General features: G+C 39.2%; 1 protein-coding gene across 1 annotated transcript in view; it reads left to right on the top strand.

Annotated features, from left to right (window-relative positions):
* The window catches only part of DACH2 (dachshund family transcription factor 2), a 409,931-nt gene that overhangs the window by 256,253 nt on the left and 132,253 nt on the right, over nucleotides 1-21,425 (top strand). The window contains 2 exon segments of the mRNA XM_044682815.1: nucleotides 18,505-18,551; nucleotides 18,553-18,617. Of these exon segments, the coding sequence (XP_044538750.1) occupies nucleotides 18,505-18,551; nucleotides 18,553-18,617 (112 nt within the window).

The following is a 21,425-nucleotide window of genomic DNA, read 5'->3' on the forward strand; positions in this document are numbered from 1 at the left end:
TCCTTCCCTTCCTCCCATTCTTTCCTTTCCTTCCCTTCTTTCTCTTCTATTTCTTCTTTCCCTTCCTTATCTTCCTTCCCTTCCTTTATCTTCCCTTCTTTTATCTTCCTTTCTTCCTTTATCTTTCTTCTCTTCCTTTCCCTTCCCTTCCCTTCCGTTTACCTCCTCTTCCCTTCTTTCCCCTCCCCTCCCTTCCCCTCTCCTCAGCTCCCCTCTTGTCACCTCACCTTACCTTCCTCCCTTCTTCCTTTCCTCTGATGGTACTCTTTTGTTATAGTTTTAGTAACTGAAGGGTAAAATATCACAATGATCAATAATAATAGTAATAATAATAACATAAAAATGTCAGGTTTATAAAGCCCTTTATTATACACACTTTATTTCATTTGACTAAATATCTTTCAAAAAGAGAAAAAACAACTCTTCTTCAAGCAGAACTGAGACTTGAGCTTAGATCATCTTGTCTCTTTTCTCCTATTAGCTCTGCATGCTTATAAGTCATAACTTAACATTCAACCTACATAGTAGGCGCTTGATAAATATTAATTGTTGGCTATAAGCTATATTTCAATTAAAAACAATAAAGTTGAGAACACTGTGTGAGGTGCTCTGGCTGAGCAATTTTGGGTTTGTTGAATTCGTTGCTGTGGAAAAGTACATCAGGATCCTTATGATGAAGAGATATCCAGCAAAAAAAGCCCTTTTCCCCATCATATTATTATCCTTAAGTACCCCCTGAGGCCTGATAATTTTCAAAAGAAAAGAATATTAACAATTCACTCTGATTCCTCTCCGCCATGTTTTCAAGCAAGGGTTGGTAGAAGAGGCCACTGCTACAATGTCAGGACCTGCTCTCTCTTGTAGATATTCCTGCCCTAGTGGATAGAAATAGTCCAAAGGCACCCTCTTCCTTTTTGCTCTTGAAAAGGAATGCCAAATATATTTTAAGTCCTCAGAGCCTTCAAGTGTTTTAATTAGAACCTTAGCCGAGGGATATTTAAATGGATATATGTACTAGAGAATAGTCACATAGTTCTCTTTTACCCTCTTCGTCTCCTGTCATAGGCCAAAAGTATTTTACTGCTGATTCTTATTCTCACATTTGTAAGAAGAGTCAGGGATGGGGAAGAGATTCAATAAATATCCTTGTATCCAGATTTTTCAAAAGGCAGAAGAGAAGGAACTTTAGCTTCCTTACCCATCTTTCTCTCAGATGAGTAGGTCTGAGGGTACCCCACCATTCTGTATAGTTACCAGGTTTTTTCTGTAATATGAGTGTTTCAGACTGAAAGCTATGTGAAAACACTAGACACTTTACCGATAAATGTGGAGGTAAAGCGGGGATGCCCCCTTTTCTCACTGTTCTTTGACATAGTTCTAGAAATGCTAATGATGGCAATAAGACAGGAGAAAGGAATTAGAGACTTAAAAAGAATAGTTTTATGTCTTCTTCCATATTTGCAGATGAAAAATCCTAGGGAATCATCAAAGAAACTGATATCTTTGATAAGTCTTCTAGTAGGTTTCAAAATAAGCCATAAAAGTCAGAAGCATCCTGATGCTTAATTTAGGATCCGGGAAATAGAAAGAAAGAAGGATACATTGGAAAATATAGGGTTATGTAGGAATAAAAGATATCAATAAACATTTATTTTTAAAATAAGATCAAATAGATTTAGATTTCAACCTTTTGTTGACTGATAGTCATTACAGCGATCTTGCCCCACTTTTTCCAAAGTGCCACGGGCTACATGTACTTACAGACAACATATACCCACAGAAAAATAACACACGGAGGCAATTCTCTGGATACTTTCAGAAAAGAAACCCTAAGACCTTTCACCAACTATAGTCATGATATTTTTGGTGCAAGTAAAATTTATGGGGGTAGGGCGAGGCTGTTTCTAAATTAGTTGAACAGTCACTGAAACTATATTTACATTTGGTTGTAGGAAACTTTTATGTGGGTATTAAAAAAAAACACTCCATTAAAATTTATTAGAATAGTACCCTTTTCATTTTCTTTTTAATGCTACTACTACTCATAATAACTGGAACTTGTATAGCACTATGAAATTTGCAAATCACTCTGTAGATGCAGTCTTCCATTTGCTCCTTAGAGCAGGGCCTTGAGGTAGGAAACATATGTAGAACTCTCATATTACAGATGGGGGGGATTGAACGCCAGAGAGATTTAGTGACCTGCCCACGCTCATGTAACTAGTAAGTATTTGAGATTGGGTGTGAACTCTTGTCTTCCTGACTCCAAGTTCATTCCTCCACTCATTAGTACACCAGGCCACCTCACAAATAACGATGATTATATATTGATAATTATCCCGAAGCCTAAAAATAATGTGTCTACTTTGGTCAAAGTCTCCACGGACTGTGTAACAGATACAATTTATTTCATTCACGTCTTCATGATTCATTTTATTATCTGTTTGTGAAAAACACCCATTTCGTATGATTGTCATAATCATCTATAAACTTTGAAGTCCATTAGAGTATGAAATGAATGAAATGTCCCATAATTTTCCCCTCCCTCCACATCGTCACCCCCCAACAAATTCCATATCTTAGTCTCCAGGTCCAGCTTAATGGCATCCAGAGTTTTGAGTACCATTCAATTAATGGCACTAACAACTAAAAGACATTCATTATACCGGCATCCTCTTAATGAAGCAAAGCTAGTTCTACCCAGGGAATTGTTATATGTTGGTAATTAGAATTCTTCTATCCGATGGTAAAACCATCTTCTCAATAATGCCACTTAAAATCATGCCAATCAGGGTGCCCACAGTGGTGATTTTACTCTGGGGGTGGGGAAAAGCGGGGGCAAATGTTCATTTTCCGCTCCCTTTAGAACCAATTCATCTCTTTCACCAGTCACCGTCCTCGTAGTGACAATTTCACTTGCAAAGTCAAGAAGGCAGGATTTTGGTTTATTCAACTTTGCTAAATGTTAAAGTGTCAGGAAGACATTAAAACCTCCAGACGAGAGCCAACTCATTTCAGCGCCGATATCTCTCCCCCCCCCCCAACACCCAAACTGAAGTATTACATAAAAGCTAAACAATGCCAAATGGATTTGGCTGAGCTCAGAAGCCAAATCCATTTCTTCTCTTTCATCTTCAGTGTTCCATTTCCTCGGAGGCTGACCTTAGTCAAACATCTATTAAAGTTACCTTTTGATCTCAACCTCCTTTTTGGGGGGGAAAAAGTCAATCTTTAAAATATTCTCCCAGAGACAATCACACCATTGTGTTTTCATGTTCCCAGGGTATGTGAGTAAATAGGATTCCCTGATCTATGTGATAGAACCCTGGCAAAATGGGACAATCATTTTTGTGTCAGAGACAAGAATCAAAAGGTAGCATTCTTTAGAGGCTGTTAACTGGAAACAATCCCCCCAGGTCAATAGAAACACGTTAACTGGTCATTTTTTTTCTGGACCCTTTGATTAGAATGCCTTGTAATTTGATAACAGGTAGCTGTTCATTTGTAATATGACTTTTTTTTTCCAGCAGTCAAAGTTACTCAGTGATTAATCAGGGAAAAGGTTGGTTTATCCTCATTTATAAAAAAAAAACTTTAAATGGAAAAACCAAACCAAAACAACAACCCAACCCTTGGACATCTAAAAGTGGGGGTGGTAGGGGGAATTCTCATGAGGTTCCAGGAAAATTGGGCATTTTCTGGAGTTTAAGGAGAAAAGAGATAAAGCTATTTGATGTGAGCCTAAGAAACATTTACTCATGCATCTGCATACATAAAAACATTGAAATTGGGAGCTTCTTCTCAGTGTTTTTGATTGTAAATGAATTAATCGACTAGCACCAATTTATTGCCTGTAGTGAACCAGGCACAGAGACCTGTTGAAAATTGCATTTTAGAATCATTCGAAGTGGCCATCAGAGTTGTAAACAGAAAATGGCTTCCTTTCCAACCTAATCTGACAATCTTGTAATACATGCAAAGCAATGCATATTGTTAATTCAATCATGACTTGCCCTGTTGCATAAAAAAGGCCTTGTTCCCATTCTAGATCCCTATGGGAAGAGGCAACATGAGCCTTTGAAAATGAGAGAGCCACATGACTGTACAGTCCAAAAGGCTCAGAAAGGACCTCCCCCCTCCCCATTCCACACACACACACACACACACACACACACACACCCACCCATACTAGATAGTCTCCTCTGTGAAAAAGATGAAGAAGAGCTGTAATTAGCCAAAGAGGAAAAGGGGCTTAATTATAGAGGTTACCAGAAGTAATAATAATGGTATAGAGTGCTTGTAAATTGTACCTTTTATTCGGGAACTCTCCCAAATTACACGCATCTGTGTGCCTAGATGTCTCCTGCTCTTATGGACATGTTGCCACCCAGCAATGCCATGAAATTGGGATAACAAGGAGGAAAAAAAGAAAATAAGCAATTGAAACAAAAGGAAGGGCTCGGGTGGAGTGCCAAAAAGAGAGTTTTCTCATCTGGAGTTTGGCAGGCCTTTAGTGGCAAGTCAGTATATGTTCTCCCATAGAGCAGTAGATTCATAGATTTTGAACTATAAAAGCTCTTCTTCATTCAACCCCTCATTTTACAGAGAAGGAAACCGAGGCTCAGGGAGGATTCACATAGCTTCTAAGTAGCACAGTTGGGGTTTATACCCAGGGTCTCTCATCTGTACAATGAAATCCTCTACAGGTTCCCAAGTTTTACATCTCATCTTAACGGCATTACCTGTAGCTGTGCAGTATTCCTACTGTTATTCTGTCTGTTCTCTTCTGCCTATCAGTCTTATATACCTGTTTATTTGATGATTTGTAGTCATCCTAAGGCCACGGTATTACGAACCAGAAGGCTATGGAATTTAGAAACTCCCTGCAGAAAGAGAGCAATGTCTTTGCGGCCTCTGTGGCATTGTTTATATATGAAGTAGAGTGCCCTTTTAGTCCCTTGAAACTTTGGAGAGGGGTTTGGAACAGGTTTTGTTTCTCTTTCTAAAATTATTGTTAACTGGTTGGAGAAAGAACTTAGGAACCAAAAGATATGTGCCTTCTGGCAAAGCATCAGTCAGTCAACCCTAAGGAAATAATGACTTTGAGGGAAGAGACTTCTCTCCCTCATGAGCCATATTGATGATTTCATCTTTACCTATTACTCTCTTAAGCACTATCTTTGTGTACACCATGGTTCAGTAGAAGGAGCCCTGAATTTGAAGTCAAAGTCACTGCCTGGGTGACCTCGCGTTACTTACTTCTGGTCCTCAGTTTCCACAACTTGAAAATGTGGAGATTGGACGTGATGGAATTTAACCTCTAAATCCGTGATCCTCTGACTGCTATGGAGATTCTAAGTAATAGCATTTTGCAACCAAACGTGTGGGATGAGAATTCGATTCTACTAGGACTAAGTTAAAATACTAACATCCTTTGATTTCAAACTAAAATATATTCCACAGAAAATTTTCAGTGAAAAGCATACTCCTTAGATGAGGGATTCTAAACTTTTTTGTCCCGGACCCTTTTGGAGATTTGCTTGATGATGGAGCCTATGGACTTGTTTCTCAGAATGCCCTTTTTAAATACATAAAATGAAATATAGATATGGTTTTGAAATGTCTTTTTCCCACCTAAGTTCATGGACCCTGTAAAATATATCCATGGACCCTTTTGGGGTCTGCGGAATCCTAATTAAGAGCCCCTGCCATAAATGCATTTTGACATTGCTCAGTGAGAAGCAATTGAGTTAGGAAACATTTTACAGGCTCCTCTTTTCCTAGAGAATAGAAAATGTCCTGATTTTCATAAAAAGAAAGAGAATGGAGTTGGCAGTGTATCATGGAGCTTGACCTGATTCCTGACAAAGTTCATGAACACATTATTAGATGGATAATTAGTGATCATCTAGAAAAAGATATGGTGATCCCAAAGAGCAAGAAGGCGTCATAGCAAATGAACTTCATTTTCTTTTGTTGACAGAATAACTATTCTAGGAGATCAGATGAATCGTGCATGTTTAGGTTACTAGATTTTAAAGAAATTATTTGACGTAGTCTTCCTGTGTTCTCATGGGAAAGATGGAGAGATGTGGGACAGATGCTGGTTGAATGACCAGACTCGGAGCCCATTAATAGGCCAATGTTAGCTTGGCAGAAGTCCATAGGTAGAATGTCCTATGCTATTTAACACCTTTATCGGTGCCTTGGATTAACAGCATGCTCATGTTTTCATATGACACAAAGCTGGGAGGGATGGATATAACGTGGGATTACAATCAACATTCCAAAAAGATCTTGAAAAGTTGGAATATGAACAAATGCAAAAAGAGCTAGGGATTTTAGTGGACTGTGAGCTCAGTAAGTGAATAATGTGATATGATTGACCAAAAAAAAATCCTAATTTTAGGCTGCATTAAGAGAGTTATGGTATAATGGGCAGAGCCCTGGGCTTGCAGTGAGGAAGACCTAAATTCAAATCCTGCCTCAACCTACTCCCCTCTCCTCAACTCAGCAGTTAATTTCAATGACTCCCTATTACCTTCAGGATCAAATAGAAAGTCCTTTGTTTAGCTCTTAAAGATGGTTATAACCTGGTCCCTTCCCACCTTTCTAGTTTTTTCAACTTTATTTTCCTTCCCACATTTGTGATCCAGCCAATTTGGCCCCTGTACTATTCCTCACAGGTGTCTCTTTCATCTCTGTGTTTTTGAAATGGCTCCTATCACTTCTACTACCAGCATTGCCATCCCTCTTTTAGTGATCTTCTACCTTACTTCTGAATCTTAGATTCTTGGATGGGAATATTCAGTCTCAAGAACGCTTTGGGAGGACATGATAGAAGTCTTCCACGTGTTTGAAGGGCTCTCACGTGGAAGAAGGAATAGACAGACATGTTCTGCCTGTCCCTAGCAGTCAAAACTTGGAGCGGTAAATAGATGGAAAGAGTAAAGGGGCAAAACAAGATCTGATGTCAGGCAAGTCTGCCTTGAAATTAGAACTTTGTAAAAATGAGATGGGATGCCTCTGGAGGTACTAACTTTTCTTTACTAGATGTCTCCAGACAAAGGTTCAATTTCCTCTTTTTGGATGTCATGTGGCAGAGATTCCTGTTGAGTAGTATACATAATCTCTGAAGATCCTTTTATTCTCTTTAAATACTGTAGGTCAGACTTTCTTAAATACTCTACTGACTTGGAAGCCTTTTGAGAGAGGTCATTTCGAAAATCCACTTTGATACAGATTAGTTTACTTTCTACACTTTTTACAGTGTTTACAAAGAGAGGCTTGATGTTATTTTCAAAATGTTAACCTAATTGTATCCGTGACAGAAATGGAAATAAATGTTTACTTCCCCAACTGGTGACTTCTAACCATGTGAAGCAATTAGCATAAACTTCTCTGATGAAAGAGGGGCACTAATAGAATGCCGTCTCTTAAGGGCAGGGACCATTTGTGTGCTCATCAACCTAGCACAGGGCCTGGCATAGAGTATTCTCTCTCAGTACTTTGGCCTGTTAAGATTACAATTTAATGGATGTTTTTTGAAAATGAATTGCTTATCGAACAAGTAGGCAATCATGATAAATAGTTAATAAAAATTACAACAACATGCCGTAAGATCCTGGAGGGTAGAGACAGTATGATTTTATTTAATAAATGTAGGTTGTATTGCATTAAATGAATGCCAGAAATATTGTTACCTTCTCCATGTTTTAGGATCTTTCACTACCTCCTCCATCTCTTCACTTTTTCTTATCTACTGTCATTATAGAAAGGTAAAATAGGAAATGATTATGTGAATAAATGCAGAGTAGACCTACCCCTGGGAGATCCTTGAATCTGAACCTTCAGCTGCTTAACATTCTCTTTGTTGGCAGCCATTTGTAAGATTCATGCTTTCAATGAGTCTTTTTTGAGCATCTACTGCTCCTGGATGATAGAGAAAAGGCATAAGACCTGACTTTGCCATTCAGGATTTTATAAGATGGTTGAGACCTCACAAATCAATGGGACCAAGTTATATTTCAGTTCAGAGTAGTGAGAATGACTAGAGCAGAGGTACAGGTGCACAGGGGTATGCATGTCACTTGAGTATAACAAACTAGTAAGTCTTAGCTCTGGCAACGCCAGTGTTTATAAAGCAATTGTAAATATACCTTTTATAGACTAGAACTGAGTAGTTCTGTGTAGAAGGGGAAAAGATGGCATCACATAGGCAAGATGATGCCCTCACACACAAAACAGAAAGGAAATGGTCTATTGGTAACTGGCACAGAATAGCTATAACCTGGTAATTTGCTCAGATTCTTTTGTTATAATTTGTGTATAGGACTATGAATTTTCTCCACCCTCTCTGGCCCAATTCTTTGCCCTCTCCTATATCCTTGAGTTGTTGCTATGAATGTCTGATTCTTCCTTTTGCCACCCTTTGTCCTAAAAAAAGAAAGCAGAGAATGCTATCCTCCAGGTAGGCTAGAAGCTCCTTGAGGTCAAAGCTCTGTTTTTTTTTTAATTTTTGCTTTTGCTGTTGTTTTGGTCTAGACCTACCCTTTCATATTCAAGAGAAGTTCATTAAAATGGAATGAAATGAATAATTTTGGGAAAAAGCAGCTCTCTTTGTGGTGGCAAAGTCCTGGAAATTGAGAGGATGTTCATGGACTGAGGAATGGCAGAACAAGTTGTGGCATATGATTGTGATGGTATACTACTGTGCGATAAGAAATGATGAGCAGGATGCTTTCAGAGAACCTGCGAAGATTTATAAGAACTCAATGCAAAGTGAAGTGAGCAGAACCAGAGAACAGTGTAATAGTGGTATTGTACAATGGTCAACTATTTCAATGATGCGATAAAATGACCCAAGACAGTTCTGAAGTATTCAATATGAAAAGTGTTCTCCACTACCAGAGAGAGAACTAAAGAACTCTGACTGCAGTGAAGTATAATTTTTTTCACTTTCTTTATTTTTCTTGTTTTTTTTTTTTTTTTGGTAGCATGGGTAATATGGAAATGGGCTTTGCATGCTTTCATGTGAATAATTGACATTATATTTCTTCCCTTCTCAATGGGAAGAGGAGGAGAATTCAGAACTCAAAATAAGAATATTAATAAATAAATGATTTAAAAATAAAAAGAAATTATATACCTTTGAATATGATCTAATGATGAAGAAAAAATGATGACTGCACAGCTTTTCATTGAGCTAAGATGCACTAAGCAGTTTTTGTGTGCAGACCACCATGCTAGGCACTGTGGATACAAGGACAGATGAGAAATGTAATTGATGAGAAAAGACCAACATGGCTACATGGTCTGCTTGGTTTTTCATTTCCATTTCAAAATATAACACCATACCAGAGTAGAAGAAGACCTCCCAGGAGTTCTCGGGGGTGGGGGTGGGTCATGGTATATTTGTCCCTAAACCAAATGACTCCTTTCCCCTACTCCTACAATCAAAAGTTCCTCTGGAATCATGGTTTTTGATTTTTTTTTAGCTTCTTGGTGAGACATTCCAATTCCAATTGCCATTAAATTTCCCCTTATTCTCTCCAAAAATATATTCCAAGCCAACGTTAAATAATAACAAATGTAACGGAAGCATATTTTATCTTTGTTATTTATTCAAATATATCTGGATATAGCTTCATGTCTCTTTCCACCCAGCCACCCCGATCCTCCCCGCCTTCCCCTTCCCTGTCCCCAACCACTTTCCTTTCTAGGTAACACTGTTAGCTGATTCTTTGCTCTCTCTCATTTTTTATCTATTAGTGATACCTGCTGAGGAGGCGCCAAATCACCCAAATGCGAAGCTTCCCTTCCATTGCTTTCTGTTATTATTCAAGTGCAGGTCCTCCATGAATTAACGGTTCAATATTTCTTTACTGCTTTCTTTCAAGACTATGGTTCCATTTGGTGGGTGACATTTGTATATTCCGTGTATGGGGGGACAGGCAGAGCATTAGCTTTGGAGTCCATCTCCACTGTGGCTAGAGACTGCCTGTACCACCTGCATGATCTGATCTTGGGGAAGAAAATAGCGCCTTCAGTCTTGAGAAGGTCTTGGGGTATACAGCAGCAGCCTGGCCTTGAGGTCAAATGCACTGTGTTCAAATTCTTAATAGTGGCGTATTAGACTTGACCTCTGTCTCCACCTCCAAAAACTGAGGTTCTTGTAATAGATGACCTGGGAGGTCCCTACGAGCTCCGAGTCAGTAATTTTATAATCTGCAAATATCATAGACCATTTGAAAGGCAATCTACCATTTGCATAACAAAAGCCTTTTGGGAGACCTGTTTCTTGTGGGTATCATTTTTACATTCACAGACATTATTTTCTTTTTATAAAAATTTTTTTGTCAAGTTCTAGTGAAATCTTTTGCTTTTATATTGCAGTTATGTCTGGATCTCCCCCCTCATCCCCCGGGAGCCTTCCGTTGTTATAAGGGAAACCAGTTATACCAAGCCAACTGGCATAGCAATTGCCTGATATATAGTATATGAGCCCATGCAGACATTCCCCAGCGTATGAAAGAGATGGGGCAGAAGGACATTATTTTCTGACACAGATTCATTTGGGATGCCCTGTTTGAATGGGCATCTTAAATACCTTCTTTGAGCAGTTAGAGGAAAGAAGCATCAGTCAAAGTGTTGGTATTACCCCCAAAGCCAAAGCTGCTTTTCTTTTTCATTTGTCCTAGCTATCAATCCTTCAACAAAGAGTGATAATTAACTAGCTGCAGGCTTTCCCCACTCTAATTCATCCTCCACTGAGCTTTCAAAGTGATTTTCTGAAGCATAGTTCTGGCCATGTCACCCCCCCCCCCCATAAACTCCAGTCGCTTCCCATTATCTCCAGGATCAACTCTTAGGTCCTTTGTTTGGCTTTTAAAATCCTTCCCAACATGGCTTCTTCTTAATTTCCCAGTTTTTCCGGCACTTCATCCTACTGGGGATAGCAATGAAAACAATTCCTGAATGTTAGCCCTGCCACGGGACCACCTAGCCTGCTTCAGTCTTACCAACAGAGATAGATGGGCCCTAACTGGCAAGTGTGGCCTCTGCAGAGGGGACGGCTTCAGAAGATCCTCTAGTTTCTAGCCTGGTTATAGCTGGGCCAGAATAAGGAAGGTTCCTGGAAATATGGTACATGCTTCCTAGATCAGAATGAAGTTGTACTATATAAAGGTCTCTGCTTTGAAATGGAAGGAAGGAAAGTCCCACAATATAATAGAATTAGATCTAAAAACTGCGACCACCTGGACATCGCCCCCCCCCCCCAGTCCTATACTATATGATCCTCTCGCTTCACATTGACTTTTTCCAAAAATGCTCTTTTTGATACTAGAATCATCAACCTACAGAATATTAGTGCCAGAAGAGATCTTAGAAGACTAACTAGTCAAATCTTCTCATTTGCCATAGAAAGACACTGTCTAAGTGAAGTGACTTACCCAGTCATACAACTAACCCAAGTCAGATTGTCTTTTGTCAGTAAAAGGATGAGTTTTCCAGCTCATGAATCTCCTCTTTAAATGTATATTTCCATTTCCATTAGTAGTATTTCTATGACTTTTTTTTTAACCCTTATCTTCTAGCTTAGAATCAATATTCAGTATCAGTTCTGAGGCAAAAGAAGAGTGGTGTAAGGGCTGGACAAATGGGGTTAAGTACCTTACCCAGGGTCACACAGCTAAGAAGTGTCTGAGGTCAGATTTGAACCCAGGGCCTACCATCTCTAGGCCTGGCTCTCAATCCACTGAGCCACTTATCTATCCTATAGTAGTGAACTCCTTCTATTGACAGGCATCAACAAATTAATTAATAATTCTCTTAGTGATGATGTAAAGAAAGCCAGTGAATTCCCATTTCAAGTTGACACCACATGTAAGAGGTATAATTGATGTCTGCTCAGTATTAAAAAGATGTGTCGTACTCTGTGAGTGTGAGAGAGAAACAGAGAGAAGAATGTTCTGCACATGGAAAATCGGATGTGAAGAAAATAAATCATTTAAATACTTGGAGATTTGTTTCCTTTTTACTAGGATTTATATTCTAGTTAAAAAGAATTGCCCAGGAATGACCCTCACAGGTCATTCTCATATTTGGAATTTTGTAAAAGACATACATAGAGCATCCTAGTGTGAATGAGGGAATGCTAGGGTTTGAGTCAGCGTGGCCTAGATTCATATTAAACCGTTGACACTTATTAGTCCTGTGCCCCCAGCAAAGTCCCTTTACTTCTCTGTGCTCTGGACAGCTTCGTAATTCTTACCTCTGAAATCATGGGGATGAGGTGGGTAGATCTTTTATTGGTAGAGAAACTTTCTATGCCAGGGAACTGTGCTCATAAAATCGCTGATTCCTTAAGTACTTACATAATAATAGTTATAATAGGACCATCTAATAAGATGCCCATTCCCTTTGGACATTTTAAATGCCGAGGCTACATTATATAGAAAATCACACAAGAAGGAAAAAAGAATGGCAGCCTTGGCAGCCCTATCATGGCTATGTTCTTTGGATTGCCGGAAAGGAACTTGTAGCCCTGGTCCCAGTATGACATGAGGATGAAAATACAGAGCTCACCCACTTGAGAGAAGCAATATGGACTCATTCTGGGAGCAGTGTGGAGAGGGGCAAAGGATAAAAAAAGGACAGAGACCTCACAGGGAAGGGAGACAAAGGAGCAGAAGATTGACCTTGGCATATATCCTCTATCCTGAGATCTCTGGCTTTGAATGAGTGTGCCTTGTTCTGGAACCACTGGAACCAAAAGTCTGCTCTGTAGACTTTTGGAGGTCTTCTGTTGGTTTAGTTTTGTATTTCATTGATTTGGGAAATGCAGAAGTCTAGGAATCTCTTCCTTTCCTGTGGATCAGCAACTTGCCTAGTTTCTAGTTTGAGAGACTTGTTTGGTACTCTGAGAAGTTGTGACTATCTCTTTAGTCATACACCAATATGTATTCAAAGTAGAACTTGAACCTCCCACTTCCACATTTTAGAGCTCCTTATGCTACAACAACCAGCAAATGACAACACACCGAAGCCTCACTATCTACATTTTGAGATTACTTGTCTGGAATCTGGTCGTCTGGCCACTGCGCAGGACTTACAGATATTCTCATCACCATGTCTTACCAGCATCTTCCTTTCTACTGTGTCTCTGAGCAGAGCTATTTTTAATTTGGTAGTTGCTCCTGGATACTTAAGGAACACTAGGCCATTTGTTCCCTATATTATGGGTATCCAGCAGTAAAGAAGAAGCAAAGAACCCTGTTTATGTTGCTAGAGCTAACACGTGGAGTCCCACCTCCTTAAACCCTTTACTTTTAGATCCAAGCTCACATTTTCCCCTTTAGGTACAACACAGACTTTTCTAGAGTCCAAATGTTTTCCAAATAAAAGGACTGCTAAATACAGTTGTCACCTGAATATGAGCCTGAATGCCACCTCTGTTTGAAAGGAAAAGACCCACATCTTCAAATGGGTGATTTATAGGAAATTTCCAAACTGTTGCCATTAGATTCAATGTGGTATATCACATTAACATTTCATGCTACCAGATGTTTCTTTATTCCTGTTTTAGCACAACGGACTTGACCCAGAGCAACTTGGAATGCAAATAGCAAATGAGTGGCTACACAGTCCTTGCCTGTTAGGCTGAAGGAACGTGGCACATCTAGATGGCTTTTCATTTTTTTTTCTGAATGTTATTAATTGCAATGCCTTAACTGTTAATTTAATTAAATGTTTTGTTTTTATAAGGAGCCATATTGCAATGTACTGGCTTTCCATTTCACTTAGTTAATTGTAAACCTCAAGATTCGATTACTCATAGTTCTCCTTTAGTTAATTTACTTGTTCACAGTTTTGACAGCAAGGCTTTCAAAGTAATATGAAAGGATGGGCACAGTGACCAATTAGGAAACTAGAAAATCACCTTATCCACTGCAAGGCAGCTCACTTTTAAGCCCGTAGGCTAAAACACACACACACACACACACACACACACACACACACACACACACACACACACACACATCTATCTTTATGTTGGTAAGCCCAGTTATCATAAACAATGGGAAGCCTATTGTGATTTGCACTATCATATCTTTATGTGCACTTTCCCAAATCTCACTAGAGCTACTGTCTTGTCCAACCCCACTCCATCCTCCCTGCCACATCCTTCTTGTATGTTATATGGCCATGCCTCCCTCATCTCTTATCTCCTCCCAACGTATTATATATTTCCCAGTCCTTTTCTCTATTTCCTCTTATTCATAGTTTATGTAGAGTTGAGGTCAGAACCGTGGCCATGGCAGAGCAATTGGGGCTTTGGCCTAGGGTGATGAAATTTAAAAGAGGGATATAAAAAAAGCAAAAACGCAGCCTTCATGGGCTTCCATTCTATCTAATGGGAAAGACAAGTTGAAGATAATCTGAAAAAGGACTGTACTGGGGGCTAGAACATATACACAGCAGATACAGAGAATATATATATATGGCGTGTTGACAGAAGCTACTCTCTACCATTAGGCTGAAATAACTGTGTTTTTGCTTTTTTTATAACCCTACTTTAGGACAGTGCCTGGTATCTAGGAAATGCTTGCTGACTGAGTATAAGATAAGCTTTTGGAAGATGGGAATTATTTTTGTTTTGTTTACCTGGTGGGAGGTAGACTTGATTGTAGCCACAAATACTTCCATTGAGCAAGTATAAAAACGCAGAATGTCACTGAGGGAGCACTGAGTGTCTTCCCTTGGACCGTTGTCTATTTTGCACCAAAGGGTAATGGGTTGGAACCACCCTTTTCCGACTTGATGCTGAGGAAGTGAAAGTGCCAAGTTTGATAGTCCTCAAGCTATTCACACGGCCTCCTTCCTTAAATGACTTTGTCTTTACTTAGCTGTGTAAAGCGGGCCAATAGAATGGATAGAGTGTTGGACGTGGAGTCAGGAAGACCTGAATTCAGATGCTACCATTAGCACCTTTTGGTTATGCAGTTTGGACGTGTCACCCACCTAATCTCTGTGAGCCTCAGTTTTCTCATATACTATGGAAATTATAATTCCTAAAGCACCTGCCTCCCAGGCTGATGATGACCCTTGCATAAGATAGCAGATATGTAGCACCTCAGAAACATTCTGTAGATGTTAGTTGTCTTTATGGATGTAATTCTTATTACTTGTAGTATCTCTGAAATAGACAGTAAGCTCTTTGAGGGCAGGGGCTGTCCTAGAGGTCTTTTTATTCTCAGTGCCTATTGTATCTTGAATATAACAGATGTTTAGCAAATGTTCGTTAAATCGACATCCTGGATTTGTGTGCATTTAGCACCTTATTTTTACAAAATATCTTTAATTTGTATTAAATGCCGGGTAGTATGCCCATTATCTGGCCTTTTAATTTGTTGTTTGTTGTTTATTTTATCAATAGATATTTAGCAAATGCCTACTGTCTGTTTAACACCGTGCTAGGTAAATGGGTACTGCATGTTTAAATTTGATTCCGAAGTATAGTTTTGCAAGATATCCCTCTGCTTGTTTCTCTGATGGAGCACTCTCTCAGAGATTTTACACGTACAATCTCATAAAATATTTTTCCATATTTATCCAAAGAGTTCCAGTTAGAAAATTTTTTCCTGACGCAAGTACCATAGTGATCTACCTTCAGGGCTAATACAATTGTTATACACTGGTGGCAACCTAACATTTTGTTGTTTACTCATTTTCCGGCCTTCTCCTTTCATTTTAATTTCTAAAATGGCTAAAGTTGGACTCTAGAACTGTGGCGAAGAGAGCACTGAGTGCTCCCCGTTACCTTGAAATTGTGCCCCAGGGGTGCTGCTACTTGTTTAAAGTAACAAATCACAAGTTTTCATCTGCATCCTGATTCCAACAGTCCTTTCTCTGGTGGTGGTTAGCATTATTTGTCATAAGTCCCTCAGAATTGTCCTGGATCACTGTATTGGTGCTCGCATTAAAGTCTATCACATTTCATTGTTTGGAGGGTTAATTTGGGAGAGATCAGATCGGTTTATGTACCTTCTCTACCATCTTGGCTCTGCTCCCCACCCTAACTTCTTTTAAAAAAAAAAAAAACCTTAACTTCTGTGTATTGGCTCTTAGGTGGAAGAGTGGTAAGGGTCGGCAATGGGGGTTGAGTGACTTGCCCAGGGTCACCCAGCTGGGAAGTGTCTGAGGCCGGATTTGAACCTAGGACCTCCTGTCTCTAGGCCTGACTCTCAATCCATTGAGCTCCCCCCCACCGCCCTAACTTCTAAATAAGTAGGCCACCTTATTTGGTTGCCTTAAAATTATCCTTGCTATTCTACGATGTTTACAAGTTGCTTTTTGCTATTGGACTACAAAGTATGCGGTAAACTGTATTTTGTTAAATCTCTTGCCATAGTTGCATGAAAAACAAATTTTATCTGGTATTCTCTTGTCTGTCAGCTAAAGAGATGCACCATTCACTTTGTTCTAGAAGAAATAGTTCCTGAAAAGCAAATGATTGGAAACAATGTCATTGATAGCTTTTCTAGTTTGTGTTCTCTTCTGAGTCATTAGGCAGGAAGAGGAGCAGCTATAAAGGTTTATTCTTTAGACATGAGGTTCTCAACTTTGGTTATGTTGGACAGAGTCTCTCTGTTTAGCTCGTCACGTGGAGAAGAGGCCTCTTTGCAAGCCTAAAGATAAATTAGCTCTGGTAATAGATTCTTTTGAAAGACCTAAAACAAGCACATAGTATGCTCTGGATTCCCATACCATCACCTTGTATGCTCAGTCCTTCACTTAAATCTCTGCTCCTGCATGATTTGCCTTCTGCTCATTCTCACTACCATGATTTCCTTCCTTTAACTTAGTCGTGCTGGAAGAGCTTACTTTTTCACAAGTATTTTTTAACCCAATACAAAGGATAAATTTTACAATTTAGGTAATTCGATTTAACACAGTCATTTTATTTTTCTTCAGTTGATGCATTTTAACAAAACTATTCCCTTTGTCCCAATGTGCTTTGCTTTTCAACCCATTTCTCCTATTTCAACCCCAGTTTACAATAATGACCTTATACTGGACCAAAAGGATGTGATTATTATCCCTTATTCATTTAGTTTGTTCACTATGTAAATGCTTATTGCCTTCCATTCCTCTTAGACCTCAGCAGGATGTTTTTTCTCCCTTGAAATGCCTTGAACCCTAGAAGCAATTAAGTTCTCCTTCACCTTCCCCAATTTTATTTCATTATTCTTCTAGTCTAACTCTTCATTTTACAGATGAAGCCGGTGAAGGTCAAAGAGGCAATGCGTCTTCTTTTAGGACTTAGTGACTTACCTAAGCACCTACCTTTCAGAGTTATTGTAAGGACAGAGCTATCAAATTGAGGAAGTTATTATTTTAAGCTCTTTGCAGTCAATGAGATTGTCTTATACTGTGTGTTCCTCAGGAACTTGCCCTAAGCATAGAAGATGTTGGTAAATATTTGTTGTTGAAGTTAATTTTATCACAAATTCTCCAAACTGCAATAATAAATCCATCTGAAGTTGTATCCACTATTTGGAGCTTGAAATATAATGTGAATATCCAGGAAAGAAGTAGTTGCTGCCTATATTTGCAAATGCTTTCTCTGGCCTCCCAGCATCATTTCAATATTTCATTGGTTTTATGATCTCATCCACATGGGTGCTGCCCTCCATTGTTCACATTGTTGCTTCCCCATGCTTTCTCATCCTGTGTAATTCTTGTCTCATGTCCTAATCTCTTTGTTCCATGACCGGCCCACCTACTTTTTCTGGTCTCATGTGTCTTTGATGATATCTTTAACATCACTCTTCGAGGCAAGCCAATTTATACTTACCATGGTATCTTCCCATAGACCTTTCTGTATCTCCTGAAAGGCTGACTCTTTGAAAGTCGTGTTGCTCTCTGACTCACGGCCATTATTGGGAGACTATTCGTGTTAAAATGTTGATGGCCTTGGCAGCAAGGAATAGCTTGGCTTCAGTGAAAACATTACACTGTTTTCCAAATATGATCCAGCCACAATTCCTACTTCTAGTGAATTCTGGTTCAGTTTTTGGCTTGTTCTTTTTTTTGAGGTTTGTAGTGAGGGACACATTCAATGTGATAGCGGAGTCAATTAAATGTAGAATAAATATTGTAAAGCAACTGTTGGGAGCCATTGGCAATCTCTATATTCTACGTTTCGATTAGGTTGCATTGTTAACTAATGGTGTAGGCATTTTTTCAGACAAGCTTGTTCTTAGTACCTTTCCTCTTTGTGGTTTCAGATTTGTCTATTAGGATTTTTTTAGACTGTCATTTGGAAGATGAATGGAGAGGTGATCAAAGAAGTTGAAAATAGCTTTAAAAAATTATAATTGTGGCTTCCATTTGACTTTCCACTGTTCCTAATGGGATTGTTAGGCCAACAAAATGCACCATTCTCAGTTATATTAAGAGACAGAGGCCATATTTGAAATATGGCTATTTTGGTTTTAGGTATTAGAGGCCATGAAGTTGCAGAAGATGAAGCTCATGGCAATGAATAGTCCATGGAAGTGGAAGCCAAAATGAGACTGAATCAGAAAATGAAGAGCTTAATTCTGATGCTGGTAAGTGGCATTTATAGAATGCCATGACAGCGATTGTTATCCATTGATGGTAGTAGTGGAGAGGAGGTGCCCTCAAACTCCATTTAACTCCATTTAGCTTTCCTAAACAATACACACAAACCAGAAAATTTACCTGTTAATTCCTTCTCTACTCCCTCTATAGAACAAGGTTTCCTAGGCTTATTTTCCCAGTGTGTTTTCTCCCCTCCCAAGGCCATCCCAAACTAATGACGCTTCCTTTGATTGCATCCTTAGCTGTAAACCTTTTGGGTTGACTAGACTCCTCAGGACCTCCCATCACAATCACATTGTCCTCTTCGGATCTTCTCTTTTTCATCAAATCCCTGCTATTCACCTTGTCTACATAGTTTTATAACTGAGACAAGTGAAACAAAAAAAGGAAGGAGGATGTCAAGCCTACATGGAAAGTGGCAGCACACATTCCTTTCATCTCTTGACTCACACTGATTTCTCAATCTTCAAATGTTGCCGAACTAATTTCCATTGCCCAGGAAGACTTCTTAAAATCTGACATAATATTGGAAGACTTTTTTGTTATTTTCAAAAGGAAAGGGAAAAAATGCCAGCTATTCTGCCATTTTGGCTTCATTATCAAACTGCTTTTTCTTGTAGAATGACTCAAAAATACTATGCAAAAGTCAGCTGTAACAATTTATAAGACAAGCCAAATCATTTGAAATGGACGCTTTTCCTCTTCGGTTACTTTTGAACATGGTCACTCTTCATTTCTTTGCTCAGCTACGTTGAAGAAAGCTAAGCCTCATTGATACCTGTAAACATAGTTACTTACTTTTTTCCCTATTTTGTGGCACGGAGACCTCTGTATTGTACCAAATGTGTTAAGGTTGCTATGGCTTTGGCATGAGGCGGTTTCAGTTCAATTAATCCTTATTCTAGCGGGAGTTAAGGAAAGCGACTTAACCAGAAATAGACATTTAAAGATGATTCTATGACTTTTCAAAGGCTACTACTTAATCCTTTTCCTGAAAATATCATTATTTTAAAATGTTGGGTTACCACAGGTGTAAAACAATTATATTACCACTGAAGGTACTAGGATCAGGAAAAGTTTTCTTACTGGAACCGTTTGGAAAGTCTGGAGGGAATTTCTCATGTCCTTTAGACTCTTCCTTTTGTACTTCTGCATGTTCCCAGGATCAACATCAGCCACTGCTAACGGAGATCAGAGACAGAACCTGCCTCCTTTGGTCTCAGGGGCAGCCACCTTTGATCTATCTTAATGGAATAGGTAGAGATTGGGAGGGTAAAGCAGAGTAAAAAAGATTTGGGGCATGACTGTGGCAAATGGCCTTTTCCTAAATGACCATGAGCTACTCATGGAGAACCAAGGAATCCCACAGAAAACCCAAAAGAAGAACAAGGTTGTTAAGGATCTCCCAGATGAGAGTGGCCAGGTACCAAGTCTCTTCATGCAAAGATCACCCCTCCCAGTCCACTCATTTGGGGCCTCAGACATACTAGGGACCACAGAATTCCAAGGATGTCTTAGGAGTGAGGTTAGCTCTGATGAATATTTCAGCTTAGTGTCTGTTGTCCTTTTTCCATGCTCCCTGCCCCCCCCCTTCCCCAACCAGGATCAGGGAGTTCTGGGATATAATCTACAATGTAGATTTCATAACAATTTTAAGTTATGCTTTCTCATTTAATACAATATTATATATAATGGCACTTAAGGGTTGTTTCTTGAATGAATGAATGATTGGCTCTCATGACGAAGTTACTGAGATTATGTTTGGGGCCAAGTTAAGAAGTTGAGAGATCTTATTTTCACTTTAAATGTCTAATGGCTTAGATGAAGGAAAGATTATTATGGGATAGAATCTTCCTTTGCATTCTGGGAATGAAGTACTCTGGGATTCCTTAATAAACCATAACATAATAGCCTGTTAGACTTAGACACCCTAACACCTTCCCTTTGGCACAGAGGGAATACTTGTAGTGGACTTTTGAACTGTTGGTTCCTTAAAATGCAGTCCCCAATCCAAGCCAATAATCCATCACCTTCGTATTCAAATGCCTACTAAATGTATAGCATCATAACTGAGAGCTGAAGCGGGGTGCCTCATTAGAGTTTAGAGAGGGTAAATTTTATAATTTTATACCTCTTGGTTCTACAAAACCTAGAAGTTGCTAATTAGGCCTCTTGGAATAGAGGCAGCATCCCTTAGTACTCACGCAGGGGGTGTGGAGTATTCTTTTGTTCATGGCATAGCCATTCGTTCTTTTAACATATTCCTTGAGCTCTTCTCACCGTATATCAAAATGCCGTAAGGTACTTAAGTGAACCTCCATTTCCTCAGGCTTACAGTAAGAAAACTTTTATACTTCCCCTACCTGCATGCCTCCTAGAGTTGTTGCGAATTGTGAAGCGCTGTATCAGTTTAGCTGTTTGTTAGGCACTTTGTGGGATTCAGAGTTGTAGGAGCTATGTGCCTGCTCTCATGAGCTTATACTGCAATGAGGGAAAATAGCTACAATCCAAAGAAACGTGTTCTATGTGTTATAATGGTATAGGATTGCAGATGAAGAAGGCAGAAACTCATGAGCTAGGGCACCCAGGAAAAAATGCCATGGAAGAGGAGGTAACATTTGAGCTATTCCTTGGAAGAAGGTCTGTGTGACCCACAAATTGGACAAAGTTCAAGCATAGGGCAGATGACTTCTGCCAAATTGGGGAAATGCCAAGTCATCCAGTAGCTATACATCCTTTTGTATAGTAAATATATCCAGTATATCCTATTGTTGTGGTGTAAGGTTCAATTTGGG

Source organism: Gracilinanus agilis, chromosome X (genome assembly GCF_016433145.1).
Source record: "Gracilinanus agilis isolate LMUSP501 chromosome X, AgileGrace, whole genome shotgun sequence".
Taxonomy (NCBI): Eukaryota; Metazoa; Chordata; class Mammalia; order Didelphimorphia; family Didelphidae; genus Gracilinanus; species Gracilinanus agilis.